The 17,081-nt window shown below is 44.1% G+C and overlaps 1 protein-coding gene across 2 annotated transcripts in view; it reads left to right on the top strand.

Annotated features, from left to right (window-relative positions):
* The window catches only part of neurl1aa (neuralized E3 ubiquitin protein ligase 1Aa), a 101,696-nt gene that overhangs the window by 28,217 nt on the left and 56,398 nt on the right, over nt 1–17,081 (top strand). For both annotated transcript variants that reach the window (XR_007569991.1, XM_050045240.1), the window contains exon 4: nt 9,992–10,720. Coding sequence is in view for 1 of the 2 variants with exons in the window: in XM_050045240.1 (XP_049901197.1) it covers nt 9,992–10,720 (729 nt within the window). In the remaining variant the exon portion in view is untranslated. The remainder of the gene's footprint in view (nt 1–9,991; nt 10,721–17,081) is intronic.

Below are 17,081 nucleotides of genomic sequence, written 5' to 3'. Positions count from 1 at the left end.
GACATCCCTCATGTGTTCCAGTGTTGCTTTCCAGCTGGTTCGGCCGACGAGCGGCTTCCACACCTGCACGTGCTCAGACTGGTTACCCCCGTACTGATCTTACAGGTGTAGGAAATAGCGATCAAGCACGATTTGTCTGGGTGTCAAAATAAAACGCAGGCCTTGTCAAGCAGCATTTAACGCTGAATGTGTTGGAGCCCGGAGCCAGCAAATCCAATTTAACAATACTCTGCACAAAAGCAAAGGAATGAAAGGGAAATTCAAATACTGTTATATACATGGAGCTTCTTGTAGCAAGTGATATTACAACAGCCCCTTTACAAACCCTCTCAGTCTTGATTATTATGCATGACTAGCAACTCAATCAGAGCCGGCTGTAGAGCATTATCCTATTAACGTATTAATGACATATGAAATTTTTGGATTAAACCAGTTAGTCTGGTGTTGGCTCACATGTAAATGTGATGTTAGCCATAGCTTGTTGCTGCGAAGTGAAATAGAAGTAGGTTTCAGAGAGCAGGAGTGTGTGAGTGGATTAGCCCAACCTTCATAAGTGGTATAATGTGGTTTGCTCTTCCCTTCCCACGTCAGTTGAAACTGTTTTCTTTAGCCCACGGCCACGACAGCAGAGACTAATTACCATGAAAAACTTGCAGAATGTCTAATGACAATTAGAAGAACTTAGCAAAGATGAGAGAAATTTCAAACCCCACCCTAATTATGAAAGTCCCAAAGTGTTCAGAGAAACAAATACTTTTTAAATGTTACTGGATTTTAGACTTTTATAATTAAAAACTATAGCAGGGTTTTCTCAGGGACTGTACTGTGGGTCGCTAGCTGTGCTTTGGCTCTCTCTCTGTACTATCCTCTGGCTCCGCTCTGCTATCGTGAAGTCATCTGGAATGACAGAAGTCTATTAGAAACATGTTGTGTTATCCAGCTCAGAGAGATAGACACACCAGGGCTCCCAAACTTCTGGGAGAAACCGATTACTTTCAGCGAAATGATGATTTGATTATTGCGCACATTTGACTGGCAGTGGTGTTTGGCTTGGCAGGACGCAGCCTCCCAGTTAATAGCAGCACTTTACAAATCCTGACGCTTCGCACAGACCCTCCAAGAAAAATACACAAAGCTGAAAAGATGGTGTAAATCCGACTTTTCCTTGTACTCATTTAGGAAATGTAGTTCAGTGTTGAAAAGACCTCTAGGCATCAAGCAAAGCAAACTTAGCAACTGTGTATATCTTGGCTTCAGTTCGCTTCATATTATTCATGATGGATGTTGGTCAGAAGGCTCAAAAGGCAACAAAGAGTAAACGGTATTTGTATGATTTGGCATTTAGAATTTTAAATGGCCGTACTCCAGTTCAGTAAATCCCCCTTCAAAGAAACAGATCAGAAGAAATAATTCTATTTTGAACTTTATCAGCAGGGAGAAATTCAACAGATAATTCTTAATGGGGGTAAACTAAAGGCTGGATTTATGTTGTGAGTTTCCTGTTTTTCCTCAACTCTACGTGTGTTTCCTCCGCTCAAAAGAAGTTATTTTACCAAGAGTTCAAAATGTGATGTTCAGTGAAGCTCCTCTGAAACATGCAGCCATTGAATACTGCTCTCCCTGTGAATTAGTGCCAGGGGAATCAATTATATATTCATTGTTCCCTGCTTATAAACGTCTGGACCGAGACAGAGTGACAACAGCTGTCTCATGGTTTATGAGTGTTCCTTCAGGACACAGTTTAAGCAAATGGATGACTGTCAGCATTCCTGATTGCATATACAACTCAAAATGAGGCAGCCATGTTAGTCATGTGCTGTGATTATGCTCCTATTTAAAGGATAATTCCACTTGGGTCATATTTTCATAGTCCTGGTCGTTAATAAAAACACTGTACTCACCAAGTGAAGTACTGAGTTCTGTGAATTCTGCAACAACAATTAAAAGAGGTCTGATGGGACAAAAAACCTGAGCATGCAGATGAACGTACGTGTTTTAAACAAACCCTGAGGTAAGCCAAAAGAAAACAAGGCTGAACAATGAAATTATTACCTAGGCTCTCTGTTTTAAACAGTCATCCCAGGTTACAGGCCGACTCCCTGGTTTTACTTTGACCTCCTGATTGTTACAGACTAGGGCTGGCACGATATCAGATTTTTACTATGCTATTATCGTGGCCAAAAGAGTTCACGATAACAATATTATTGAGACATCTGTAGAATATTTGAAATAATAATAATCGTGCTATCAGTCAAATTCATCTTTAACTGGGTTAATTGTGCATTTTTTCTCCTTTTTGGCAAATTAATTACGCTCAAAATATGAGTGCAGGGAGTTGGTGTGAGAGTTTGTAACAATAACTGTCCAAAATCTTGCAAAAAAGGGGAATTTTTGTGGCCCCCATTAGCTGCATGTCATCCCCCTCTCTCTCCTCTTTTCACACTGTACTGTATATGTCAAATTAAGGGAAAAATTCCCCCAAAAAATATCTTAAAAAAAAAAGACCAATTTTTATGTTTAATGGATAGTGAAAAGGCAACATAATGGCGTAGGAGGAGGGAGACAAAGCGAGTACGAACAGAAACAGAAATGATTTAAGTGGTTATTTTCATGATGTTATCATATGTGTATTATTAATCCATCCATTTTCTAACCACTTATCCTCTTGAGGGTCACGGGGGGGCTAGAACCTATCCCAGCTGACATTGGGCAAGAGGCGGGGTACAGCCTGGACAGGTCGCTAGACTATCGCAGGGCTGACACACAGAGACAGACAACCATTCACACCTATGGACAATTTAGAGACACCATTTAACCTGCATGTCTTTGGACTGTGGGAGGAAGCCGGAGTACGCGGAGAAAACCCACGCTGACACAGGGAGAACATGCAAACTCACCACAGAAGGGCTCCCACACCCCGGATCGAACCAGGAACCCTCTTGCTGTGAGGCGACAGTGCTACAAACTACACCACCATGCTGGCTGTAATATTAATAAAATTTTATGATGATAATATGTATTTAAAATTTAAATATTACAGTTATCGTCAGTATCGGTACATCATAACATCCCTATTACAGACATTTCTTATACATGCTCACCTTTGTTTTTACCTCGAAATAAAAATATTTCAGTCAGATTTGCAGTGATTAGTCAAACGATCAGTCAATTGACATAAAATGTATAACTATTTTGATTATCAATTTATCGTTTCATTCATTTTCAAGCATAAAAGCCAAACATTTCCTGGTGTCAGCTTCTCAGTGTGACCCTTTTAGACTGTAAGGCAAGTAAGCAAATTAAAGACATTGCCATTGCACTTTTTACATTTCATAATCAATTCATTAAGAACATAATCTTCAGATTTATCCATAATGAAAATAATCCTTAGTAGCAGCCTTAATCTGGATAATGTGTCTAAAGTCTTGGCTTGTTTAACTCCAGTGTAGGCAGTTCTGGAAAAAGCAGCTCTCCCCCTCCTGTCCTAAGCCCCTCCCACCAGACGAGCACACAGTAACCCTGTGTTTCCCATACATTTATTAAGTTAATCTTATTTCATTATGGAGTTACCCACAGTGCATTTGCTTGTCTCTCTCTCTCTCTCTCTCTCTCTCTCTCTCTCTCTCTCTCTCTCTCTCTCTCTCTCTCTCTGTTTATCAGACCACAGATGAGACAAGAGACAAGAAACCCCCCAGTGCAGGGTGTCACAGCAAGCTGGGTCTAACTTGTGTAACTGCACGATTAGAAAGTTTGCTGATCGGGTGGGGAGTCGGGACGGTCCGGTCCCCTAGGGCTCGCTAGATTGGGTTGCTGTTCTGGGGGTCTGTCTCCAGAGTTGCTGCCTACTCTCCTCCTAGCGAGATGGTCTGTGATACATGAACTTGAAGCCACAGCTGAGAGCAGTTAGCAGAAGGCTAAACTATGAGCAAAATTTTCACTCTATCTCTGAAACACTTCACTGATACTGGCACGTTTTATTTCTTTTACTGTCAGACTCTCTTTTAAACTGTCTCTCTGAAGAGTTGGGTTGCTTCGCAGTGTTGGCAGTTGTTGCCAGTGCTGGAATTGCAACTTTTTCTGCAGGATTCTCCACCATTAAATCGGGCTTTCACCATGTGCTGTCTGCACATCTGCATTTGCGAGCCAGTAGGAATGCCCTCTCTCTGAAATGACCTGTGGCCAAAGCCTCCAGTCATGGGCTTGATTTTCAAGAGTCACATTAACACCGTTAGCTCTGTCAGCACTGTTGCCATTGTTAGCACTGTTCATGCTGTTAGCATCATTAGCTGCTAGCCACCGGCTCAGCCACCTCCATGTTGTGTGTAGGAAATTCCGACTCTGTATCATTATGCTCTGAATGTCGCATATAGCTCCTTTGTTTTTTATTTTATTTATTCATTTTCGGCCACTTTGGTGCAGCATAACAAGCTCCAAACATAATGCTGACATATTATATCCTTATAAGGTTGACATAGCATTGCACATCAGCAGATACAGAGCAACGTTAGTACTTATTTGGAGTTGTGTTTTTGGCTGCAAGTGACAGCTTTTGCAGTGCACGAAGACACTGGATCCGTTATGGAAATAAAAAAATGGGAAACAGTGCAGCTTTAACAGTTGAACTAGTTTTCTATTAATATAAATGATAGAAGGGGCTAGACGTGCATGTGCTGAGGGTGTCAGACTTCTCCCAGTAATAAATAATTAACCTCATATCAGCCCTCCTCTGTGCTCGAGCACAGGAATAAAACAGGGGGGCTTTAATGTAAGAACCTTATGATGGAGGTTATTAACGCCGAGATCCTGGCATGCTGATTGGCAGAGTAGGGGTGGCACATGCTGAATTCTGCCGATGACCTAAGGGACAGGGCTTTTGTGACTTACCGGGCGTTTTGCCTGGCTCTTTGTTATGGCCATGTGTCGCCCCGGGAGCCTGCTGCTCTTTCCAAAAGCCCCGGGTTCAAAGCTGCCCAGCCCGATCAGGGACTGGGGATTGGGCCAACGCCAGGGAATAAAGAACATCCCAAACATCTAGCACAAAGACCCCTCTGACTCCATCTCGTTTTTATACTACCCCCCTCTCTCTCTTTGCAGGTTTATATCTCAGCCTCTCACTTGCTTGGTCGGCCAGTTTGCGTCTCTTAATCCCCGGTCGGTCACTGAGCTATACGCTGCCTCTTTCCCCCTCAAAGAAACTGTGCTGTCTCCCTGACTCAGTGCTCTATCTGCTCATTGCAACATCTCTACCCTCTGCCTTCTCAGCTGATCCGAACACTTCCCTTTACACCTTCTGTCCTCCTCTCCCTTTTCATTTTGTCTTCCTGTTTGCAGCTCTCCCTTCACCTTTTCCGACATCAGATGAAACCCTCCAGAGACTATGGATAAAGATAAGCCCTGTGAGATAGATTGTGTGCGTGAGACAGAGTAAATCCTCCACCCCCCCCCTCCCTCCCTCTCCAACCCTGGCTCAAGTCCCTTGCACGTTCCGTCTGCTCAGGCTAGCAAAGCCACTAAGCCAGCCTCTGCCTCTATCCACCTCCCCATGCACAGCATTAGCTAACCTGCTTTGCGGCTATTCCCTAATCAAAAACATTTACAGTGCGAGCCAATGCCTGTGCGGGCCAAAACAGACACGCCACCATTCTCCCTCCCTTGTCCGTGTATTTGCGATGGATTAGCCCAACAGGTGCTTAATTATTCTCATCAAAAAACGCTCAAAGGAGGAAGAGGGAGAAAGAAAGGCAATCCAAATGGGTTTCAATTTTTAAATAGTCCAATGAAAGAGCTGACCCATAACTCTCACGCTCCCCTGCATGAATTAATTAGTGGTTGAGCCCAACAGGTGCTACATTTGGTTTGAAATTCAATCAAAAGTGAAGAATCAGGTGATGAATCCACCCCCCCCTCCCTTTCCCAACCCCTCCAGGCTCACAGTGTCAGCAGCTGCATCTTCCATGGCCCCATTACAATGTCCTCCTACATGAGAGAGGAGTGAACACACACACACGCACACACACGCACACTGTTTAATGCTGCTTTCAAAGTGCAAAATTCTGGCCTCAGCCAATGGGAGAGAGCATCTGTGAGTGGTGGATTTGAAAGGGACCAATAGGACAAAGGGATTGTATCAGCTAAAAACGCAGGTGCACCATGATTAGCGGGCAGCAGCTGGTGAGGTCACAAACGGATACAGAGTGCACAAACACACACACGCACACACAAACTTTTTCAAATGCATGGTAAATGTCCCTACAGTCCTTTCATTCCTCTCTCTGTCCTCCACCCTAACAACAAGCATTAGGGGTACATACAGTGCCTCCATCTCACCAGCCTTTAATGACTAAAGAAGCAAAAGGAAGAATACATGGCACACAGGCCAATATGGGTTTGAAATGACTACTCTTTGAAAAGGGAGCGAGGAAGAGGAGAAGGGACAGAGGATAAAAAAGGAACATAAACCCTCAGAGAAGCTTTTTTGAAAATAGCTGATAAAAGACAGATATATATATATTTTTTTTTATGAAGGAATCAATTTGTGTTCACACATTCTGCGTTTGAGTTAGAGTGACACACACATAGAGAGAGAGTGAGATGATTTGCGGTTGTTTGGATGCCTCCACTGACTCCTTTCAACATAAATCCGGCATTGTCACACACCAGCATCCCTCCCTTCCTGGCTTTACCTCTCCTCTGTGTTCTCTCTCCTATCCGCTGTTATCCCCCGAGACATGTCATCATCCTCTCAGCAGCTCCAGTCCTCCCGCGTGTCCCGGAGGTCTTGCAACAAAGTCTGTCCCATCGTAATCCAATTTAGGATGGAGTGATGGGCAACGGAGAAATGGCCGTCTCTGGAAGACACACACAGATACAGTTTAGTTTGATGATGTCATTCAAATCCCCAATAACTCGTAGTGAGTGCACCGCCGCCGGCTTGGCATCACAATTTGTGGTTGAGCAGTTAGCATGACTGTTCCTCCATCTATGGCCAAAGGAGAGGCCTTCCCTAATCATTCGAGAGCCACATTAAGGTTTCTCTTCTTCATTAAAGGCCTCCCTTCAGCAAATGGCTCTCTGTCTGAAGAAATGGCATAAAATCAGGAAATAGACTACATGGCAGATTGAGCTGTTCAATTACAACTTAACAGCCATACGTCGTCAGGCTCCGTTCATTTCCACAGCCTGTCCTCTTAAGTTCAGGCGAGGGGTTTTCATGGAGGCTGACAGTCCATCGGGGGATTGATAGCAGAGGAAATAGTAGATGAAATCCGAGCTGGCATGCTAGTCATCTTCGGCTAGCCTCTGGGACCCAGAGTTAACTGCTGCACACATCTGAGCAGAGAGGTGTTTAATGGTTGATTAGCAGTCTCTGGGAGCTGCCCCGCGCACCAAAGGCACTGTCCTCTCCATTTTATGCCTCTGTGAAAAATCAATTAGCACAATTATAGGGCCTTAGTTCTATTAAACATTAATCACAAGACGCCGTGCTCTGGGTTAGCAACTAACATTAATTGATGTCTAAAATGACTTTGAGGGAGCGGTGATAGCATCACAGCTTTATGGTGTACAAGGACTCATCAGACAGCATTTCAATGATGATGCAGGAAATCAGACACGTTCGTGGAAGGGGAACAGACACTGAGGACATCGCTGTCGTTTCAGGTTCAGTTTAACAAATTTGCAGCATGACACTTGATGTCAGCCACTGTCTTTGATCACTAAGGGACCTGTACTCTTAGTTTAAAGATAAGGTAGGCTAAAATCTGGAAAAGGCAAATAAATGAAGCAGCAGAATTTGAAAATGCACCCTCCTCCTGCAGCTCGCCCCTTTCTGTCCCTAAGCCCCTTTCACCAGACAACCAAAGGCACATGCACACGCTTTATATGGTAACCTAGTGTTTCCCATACACTGATTAATGATATCTTATTTCATTATAGAGTTGCTCACAGCGCATGCACCCAGCCCCTCTTTGCCCTGCTCTCTCTCTGTTTACCAGACCACAAGTTAAGAAGAATTAGCAAGCTAACATTAGCCATCCCTTCACCATCCCTCCGCACTACTGTTGAGTGCATCCCCAGGAGGAACTTGAAACCGCAGCCTTTAGCTCTGGTTAGCATGCTAAACTATTAGCAACATTTTCTTTCTATCTCTGAAATGCGTCGCTGATGCTGACACATTTTATTTTCCTTTATCGTCCTTTTTGGGGTTGTTGGCGTTGTTGCCAGTTCTGCAAGGGCAACTTGCTCTGCAGGATTCTCCGTCTTTGAATCAGCATTTCATTTATTGATTGTGTCAAGTATCAGTCCAGGAAGGACCCAAATGCAGAGCAGCAGGCAGGTTTGAGGTTAAACAAAAAGTGTTTTTTAATTAGGCTGATGAAAACCATCCAGACATGGCAGGTAACAGAAAGTGCAAATGATAGAAGAACCAAAACCAACTGGGATAATACGATGAACTCAGGTTAAAAATCCAAACAGAACACAAGTCAACAGGCAGGAACCGGAGCAGGGAATGACACCAAGAACATGGAGAAGAGCACAAACAGAAAACCTGAAAACAAAGTCCACAAGATAAAATAATATTAACAAAAACTTGGGATTATATCATGGATTGTTCTTTAAACTAAGTTGCCTACCCTGGCTTTAAGAGATGTGGTTTTAGTTATGATGTGGAGTTGGATCTTGGATTGTGGAGTGATTGTGGGGCTGGGTCAAACTGTTCCTGTTTCAGCCAGTATAATGTTGGCTTTCTTTAGGGCTGTCACAAATCTATCTTCCTTTGGCTTGTGTCCCTTTCAGCTGTGGGAGGGCATCATAAGAGGCTTGGCTGCTCTGTTTTCACTGCTCCAGCTTACAGTCAGCGGTGGTCCCACAGCCCGGGTAATTGAGGCTGAGAGGTTTATCTTGAGTCAGGCTCTCAGGTCCCGGTCAGATAGAGGGGCCCAGAGCTGACCAGGACTGGAGAGACTCTCCAGAGACAGTCAGCAGCCGCTCGTTGTCTTTTATCCTCAGTTCTCCCCCCAGGCCTCCCTTTTTTTGTCTCAATGGCTCTCCTCCACCTCTTGCTTTGGCTGAGGGGAGGTCTTTCATTATCTTCATAACCTCCTGTGTGGGGGGGGAGAAGAGGTCATCGCCTCTCTCTTCTCCGTCTCTTGTTTCTTCTGTCTGACAGCCCTACAAACACACATGTGCATACATCACTCCCACTCAAACTCAGAGTAAGCGGGGTCTCTCTCAGGACGACAGGCTAATTTTACCCCTGCCACCAGGCCCCGAGGGAGGAGGCGAGCTGGAGAGGGAGAGCACGTTTGTAGGTGTTATTTTCAGCCGCCGTGTCGAGGCGTAGGATGAGACTGTAAGCTGACCTGAGGGCAGCTTATCCGAGGTGGAGTCATTTGTGTGTGTATGTGAGTGCATGTGACCACTGTTGCTATCAGAGACATGTATTGGCTGATATTAATGGCTTGCTCTAAAGTGATACTGTACTATGGATCGCAAGGAATGCAACAAACACACCCTCACACTCACATCCACATCCACGCCTGTATTACATTCTGTTTTAGGAAAGTAATTTGCTCTCTGCTTATTGACACCATACAGCATTTTCCTGTCTCAAACTACTGTAGATGATTCCGCTCTGCGCAGATATAGGAGCAACCGACTACTTTCTTTAATTTCGTTATCTTTAAACACACTTCCTGACACTCTCATTTGCAGCAGCGTTGAGTAATTACAGCTACCCTACATTGCATTCAACTTGTGCAACTGAAGTTAAATTGCTCTCTCTTTTTTATCATTATCTTGTTGTCAGACTAGCTGCAGATTCAGCTCTTCTCAGAACTGTATGCTCACAATTGGGATTCAGCTGACTGCAAACTTCATCGCCACAGGCCTCGGGCAAATTGCTAATCAAAGCAAAACACAGAAAGGCCGCTATTAACCGCTTTTCTCTCTCCGTCTCAATCCCACTCCCTTTTCTCTCCCCTCTTTCCAGACAGCGAGATTGTTCCTCCTGACTGCCTGCGCCCACGCTCCTTTACCACAGTGCGCTCCTCCTCCCTCCGGCGTGAAGCTGACGACTCCCGTCTGTCCGTCAGCCTGTGTGACCTCAACCTGCAGCAGGAGGACGGACGTAACGTCCACAATCACTCCCACCGCCACACCCTTCACCTGGCCTCAGCCTCCTCATCCTCCACCTGCCCCATACCCCAGAACTCCATCAACTCCCAGCAGTCCTCCCTGCTGCCATCCGCCCTGGAGAGCGACCTCCACTTCCACCAGCTGCGTGGCGCCCACATCAAGACGCTGGACGAGCAGACAGTGGCGCGATCTGAGCATGCACGAGAGGAACGCACTCTGGTCTTTACCAACCGGCCCCTGCGCACTGGAGAGACTGTTTTCATCAAAGTCACCAAGTCCAGCCCAGCACGCTCGGGCTCATTGTCCTATGGTGTGACGTCCTGTGACCCAGCGGTGCTGCGCCCCAGTGACCTGCCCTACAACCCAGAGGCTCTGGTGGACAGGAAGGAGTTTTGGGCGGTGTGTCGGGTGCCGACGCCTCTCCAGAGCAGCGACATCCTGGGCTTCTTGGTCAACCAGGAAGGAGAGGTCATCCTCAGCCACAACGGCACTAATGTGGGGATGCAGGTGTGTGTGGACAACTCTCGCCCACTCTGGATGTTCTTTGGTCTCCATGGGGCTGTGACTCAACTGAGGATTCTGGGTAAGTAAACACCACATGAAGTCACATTAGATACAGTTTTAGTACGGCACTTTTATACAGTCAGAAACTTGTGAGACAGAGAAGAAGGCCAAAATCAGTGCAGGAGAGGCTGAGAGATCCTGACACAGGATCCTAATGCAACCAGTAGCTTCTGTTTGGCAGACTCTCTCCACCTGGTCTCAAAAAATCATGATGACAAATGTCTGGGTCAGATTAAGTACACTGAAAGCTTGAATGTTTCCCAAAGTGTTAACAATATTTAATTTACCTCCTGCAAGTGTCCTAAGTGGAGTAATGACCACGCTTTTGTTATTCGACCACACACTTTATCTTGTGAATAATCCTACTTGAAAGAGTAATTTATGGTGGAAATAACCATCCTTTCAGCCCAGCGATGTGTCCGGGGTCAGGAACTTACAGATCGGGATATTGATCTTCATTTGGCTGGGCACACCACTGGTGAGACCTCTGAGCTCCGTGCTTAATTCACTTTCTCCCAGGGGCTGAAATCTATTTGCGCTAAGTGTTGATCGCTCTGACAGTATGCCAATTGAGGCAAACCACGTCTGCCCGTTTAGAAATTACAGCCACGGTCACGGCCAGCGCCAAAGGGTCAAGAGCTTCAGAGTGCACTCTGTTGCTTTGTTTGCAACAATATTTACAGCGCAGGAGACAGGAAGCATCTACATGCATCCATAGCGTTAGCAAGACAAATAGATGCTCTGTCACGACCCGGCGAGATGAAAAACAGGAAGCAAGCAAGCAGAGGTGGAGAAAGGCAGCGGGAGGGAGGACTGTGACCTGCACACAGCAGGGACAACAAGATGTCTCAGCGGGTGGACACTTTGCCTGTCAGTGGTGCGCTGTGACACCTCATTTCGTCCTGCCAAGCATATTGCCTTTCCACGAGGAGCAGGCAGCCGTGGGGGGGCTGCACTCATGAACATGAAAAGAGGAAGACAGCTCTGCAACATACTATCTGGAATGAATGCCACTCTGAATGGCATTTGTTCCCACATCCGCCAAAGAAAGTAGGTGAAATCCTTTTTAAACGACAGCACCGCACAAAGTTACATGTACATACGAGGCATTCTTAAAATCATAATTTTAGCTATTACTGTATATTTTCACCCAGTGATAGCAAAGGGCTGACAGTAACATGGCAGCATCTTTGTCAGCTGTGTAATGCAAATTGCTGCATGCAGAAGTGGATGCTGTCTTCCACTAATGCAGCTCTTAAGAGGCATAACAGCCAAAACAGCACTGGCCTTTCAAAGGTGTCACAAGTGTTTGTCTGTGGAGGAAGAGGCATCTATAAATATATCCTGCTTTTCTTCAGTGACAGCAGAGGAAAAGGAAGCACGGGTTAAAAGAGGTTAGAGAGGAACAACCTTCGCTTTAGCTAGACATGCAAGACAGAGAGAGAGATCTGTGAAGGTGAGGCTTAAAATTTTCTCTTGTCAGAGGTATAGAAACATAATGTGAAAGGATTTTAAACCTCTTTTAATTTTACACAAAGGGATTTACCAAGATGCAGCCGCCAGGGCTGAAAAATGAAGCCAATGGTGAAGTGCCAAAAACTACAGTTCTTTGAAAGACCACTTGAGGCTGGCTCCAAATCCAGTCAATCCCCATAGACCCCCATGCTAAAATGCCCAACTTTTCAGCAGAAATAAACATGTTTACAGCCTGGTACATTTTATTAAGGCTTAAAGTTATGCAAAATGAATGGCTTACCACTTTGAGTGATAGTCTTGCTGAGAGGCGTCGCCTCCATGAGTCAGATCCACCCCTTGCTTCTCAACAGCTCCACCCACTCGTCCAAATACGGTCACTTCTGGCTACAAAAAACCAAGATGGTGACGACTGAAAAGCTGAACACCATAGTCCACGAACCAGTGTATGACACTGTGGTACCTACATCCATTTTTTTATATTATTTTATAGTTTATAGGATTCACTCAAGCCCTCAGGAAAGGCACTCAGGCTTCCTACCAATTTTTCTCAGTGGACATTCACGGTATTGCAGTGAAAACATCCCCTGCCTCCCAAAAACCATTTCCCCCTTAAACCACCATTGTTAAAGAGACATCTGTAAACCTGTTGACAAGACAACTCAATCTGCAAACAAGGTCAGATATGACTCTTTCTATTAAGCTAAGTTATTTTGAAACCTGTGACATCATCATGATGCAAAGCCTATGACCGTGGTGGGAACTCTGGGGTGGGGTCAGCGTGAGAAACACTACTGCGCATATTCAGTGGGCTGCATACCCCGGAGACAAACCTGGAAACTAGAAACCTTTTTCGCGTATGTATTAGGTGAGCAGTTGGGGTCCAGTATCCAGATCCAATAATAAATCCATGGATTCACTATGTTTACAATAGGCTAATATTGCTGGCTTGACCCACTTAACACCAACTGACAGCAAAGAGACCATGACAGCCTTGTCAATAGAAATGACATTGAGCCTTAATATACAGTAGCTTTGCAGTGTAGAGAAAGTGTCAGTGATCAGTTAAACATATGCGAAAAAATCCGCTATTCAGCTTTCATTTGTTTCCATCTCCTCTTTACCCACAAAGAAGCAAACCTCAACTTATTTTCCATTGCAACAAATCTAAATGTCTTGATGGTACAGTGAGCCCTTTTGCAAGATCCTTTGTTATCACACAGAGAGATCACCTACTTTACTGTTAAATTACATTTTGGCTTTGCAACTGTGCAGAACAGACCACCTGGTTTTTCCATGTACATTTCTAACAATCATACTGAAACTAGAGAGCCTTGGCAGCGCAACAAATCAGGAATAGCATAACAATGAAGCAGGTCAGAGGCACATCTCCTTATCAGAGCAGATCTTGGAATTCCCACTGAGGTGTGAATCATCTTTACTTTCCAGCTGCTTTGAATTAGGAAGCATCTCTTATCTTGCTCTCGCAGCTCTTGATCTATTGCTTTATGTTGACTGGAGAGCAATTTAGCTTTCAGTTAAGCTGAATTCAAGCCATGCCTTCTACTTGGAGTGAGGGATGTTAAACTTGAAAGCTTGACTCTCCCAGTGGGCTTCGGCTTTCAGGATGGCAAGATAAAGCAGTCATCACAGAGACCCCTCACTTCAAACAAAGCATGAAGCAATGGACCTTTCTAATAGGAACAGGCACGCTCACACAGATGCATCATGGTAGCACAGGTCAGCCAGGAGTGCTCGGACAGGGTGATGACGGTGAATGAAACAGTGGCGCCCCTAGACTTTTTTTAGGGGTGGCCAGATGGGGCCACTAAAAAATCAAGGGGTGGCACATTATAACCAACAGCGACAACTGGGTTTCAGGAACTGGATTATGCTGTTGAAAAATAGAGGCTAGATGAAAACCATGTCAACGTAGCTCATTTCCACCAAACACTTTTTACATAGTACCTATGGAACCACGTAACCCCTCAGACATGGTAGCGAAACCCTAGGTCTGTTTAGTGTTTCCACCGCAAACAGTACTCTTAAATGTGGGCGGGGTTGTTGTCACTCACTGCTCTGTCCAGCACTCACTGTATTTCCTCTTATCAGTCTGTACCTCATTTATGGTCCACAGAACAGGTGTGATCAGTCTGTACCTCATTTATGGTCCACAGAACAGGTGTGCACGCCTTGAGCAGAGTGACCGTCTGCTATTGACCAATCAACGGACTGCAGTGTTTACAGCTCCACCTTCTAGTACCAGATCTGATTGCTAGGTACCCCAAAAGAGGGGTGACTAAAATGGGGACAGTACAGAGCGATTCCATTGGTACCATCCACAACTTTTCAATGGAAAAATAGTGTACCGAAATGAACTATACCGTACTGCTCAGTGGAAAGGGGGCGTTTCAGTACAGTTAACATTTTGAGTTCCACAAAATGATTTAATGGTTATGTATCTATACATGTTATGCAACACATTTACTGGGAACAAGCTGTCTCAAACAAGTCTTCTTAATAGACCCCTTTGAAAATGACCATGCCAGTTGCTCCTTTGCCAAAGCCCTTAGCCCCCTTCTTGACAAGCTATGCTGGCATGGTTGGTACCAATGAATTCCTTAGGTTGTCTGGTTTGACAAAATACTGCTATCTTCACGCTAGCTTAAAAAATGAGCATTCCACAGCCTCTTAAAGAAAATAATGTCCTCCGATTATTTTGCAAGAGGGCATGGGGCAGTATTTACATCAGGTGTATGGCCCCCCTGGCCCCCACTTGGAGGCACCACTGGGATCAAATCAGTACTGCATATGTTCTATTAATAGCAATGGTTGTTTAAGTAAATTAAAACATCTGCCTTTCTGTTTTAAATCTATACATGTATCAGGATATACTGTGAGTATCCTCGTGACTTAACAAAACATGGTAAATGCATGTCCTTCCTCGTAAACCTTTTGCAGAGCCGAGTTTTGAACATTTTAAAATTCTGTTTACAATCATGTCTGCTAGCTTGTAGCCTTCAACTTCACTGCTTTTGTTGGCACGTCTTTGTACATCACTCCCACCAACTGTCGACCAGTGGAATAGAGTGAAACCGCCTGCATGCTTGGGCGCGTGCGCGTGTGTCCTCGTGCGTGACACAAACAAAACTGTGACCCACTTTAAAATAGTATTGGTCCATGTAGTGGTCACAATCCCCACAGGGTAGAAGAAGAGAAGACTAAAAGCAAATTGTGTGTGTGTAAAGTTGTGGCACCAGAAGAAAAACATCTAAATCAAGGGCTATTTTAACAGGCTGAGTCCTTTATTGTCAGAATTTAAGCTTGACTTAAATCCAACTAAGGTGTACTTTTGTCAGCCTGAGCTCTACTTCGGCTCAGCTGTGCTTTGAGCTCAATGCTAACATTGACATACGTGTTAAAATGCTAACCCCTAGCATGTTATATAGGACGCAAAATGGCACCCTATATGTGTGGTTTAGTCTGACGTTTTTAAAAACAAACAGTACAATTTGTGTTTTCTGAGCTCTCTATCCCAAGATATGTCACCCACAAATTTACCCACTGGGATACACCAACTCATGGACAGCATGCCACACAGTATTTTACTCCATTGTCCATATTAGTGTGATTATACCGAAGAAATCTGAAAAACAGAGCAGCTGACAAGTTGAACTTTGCGAGAGAGATATTGAGGGGACCTTGTGCCTTGTGGCGTGGAAATAGGACACCCATCCAGTGACCCACTTCGCATGTATTATAGATTCCATTAAAATGTCAGCACGCTCATGCTCAAGTGAAATGTCTCACCACCCACATCCTCATACACTGCAGCTGCCACGCTCCTCTCTCCTCCTCTTCTCAACTTCTGTCATCTTTGTCGGTGTTGTGTCTGTTCGTCTCGTCTCTTCTCTTCTCTTCTCTTCTCTTCTCTTCTCTTCTCTTCTCTTCTCTTATTACTGATATACACATAAGCCCATATGTATACATATAGACACTATAGGCTCTCCAGTCATCTATAATAAAGTAAAGGGCAGCATATGATTTGATCATATAACACTGTGCTATTCTAATAACTGCACACAGGCAGGACACATAAAAAAATATGTGAATGCTATTTCAAATGCATGGAAATCATGGTATTATTAGCGTACTAAGACCACTTTAAGTTTTCCGTACCTGATAAATTAACATTGTATTTATCCTCGTCCTTTCCTGCCTTATCTTTGACTACTGACTATAAATAATAGAAGGCGTCTATGTCCCAAGTGTTGGAAAACGCATGATTACATGGCAGCAATCGCTTTTTTCATCCTTCCATTATAATATTTTTTTCATGTTTTTTTGCCATTTTCACAAAGAGACATAAAAAGAGGGAAACCTACACAGAATATTATGAAGTCATTTATCATTGTAGAGTTTAGATTATAATCTATCTACCAGTCACATGTTCATGGTGCAGACTTTGACCTTTAATGCTGCATGAGGACAAATTCTAAATGACTATAACTAACTTCACATTATATATTAAATATTTAAAATATATTTTGAATTTAACCAGGTGAAAAAATTAATCAAGAACATCCTATAGAAAAATAATAATTAATAAATATCTTTTTTAAATAATCCATAAATCACTTATTGTTCTGTGTAAAACACTAGAACACCCTGTAATACAATGATTCTAGCGAGTATCTCAAACTGAAGTCTTAAAAGTGAGGTTAACAAGAGTGTAATTTCCAATGGTGATGGGTAAATATGCTCATGGTACCACTGCCTTATGGTAATAGTCCAGAAGAAATGACTACACATAACAGTATTGCACATCAGCCACTCATGTATTGCACACAGCAGAGCACCATAAGCAAAACACAACACCTAAGCATCATACGACATAGTTTAAAATC

Source organism: Epinephelus moara, chromosome 5 (genome assembly GCF_006386435.1).
Source record: "Epinephelus moara isolate mb chromosome 5, YSFRI_EMoa_1.0, whole genome shotgun sequence".
Classification (NCBI taxonomy): domain Eukaryota; kingdom Metazoa; phylum Chordata; class Actinopteri; order Perciformes; family Serranidae; genus Epinephelus; species Epinephelus moara.
This window is presented reverse-complemented; position numbering and strand designations above follow the sequence as displayed.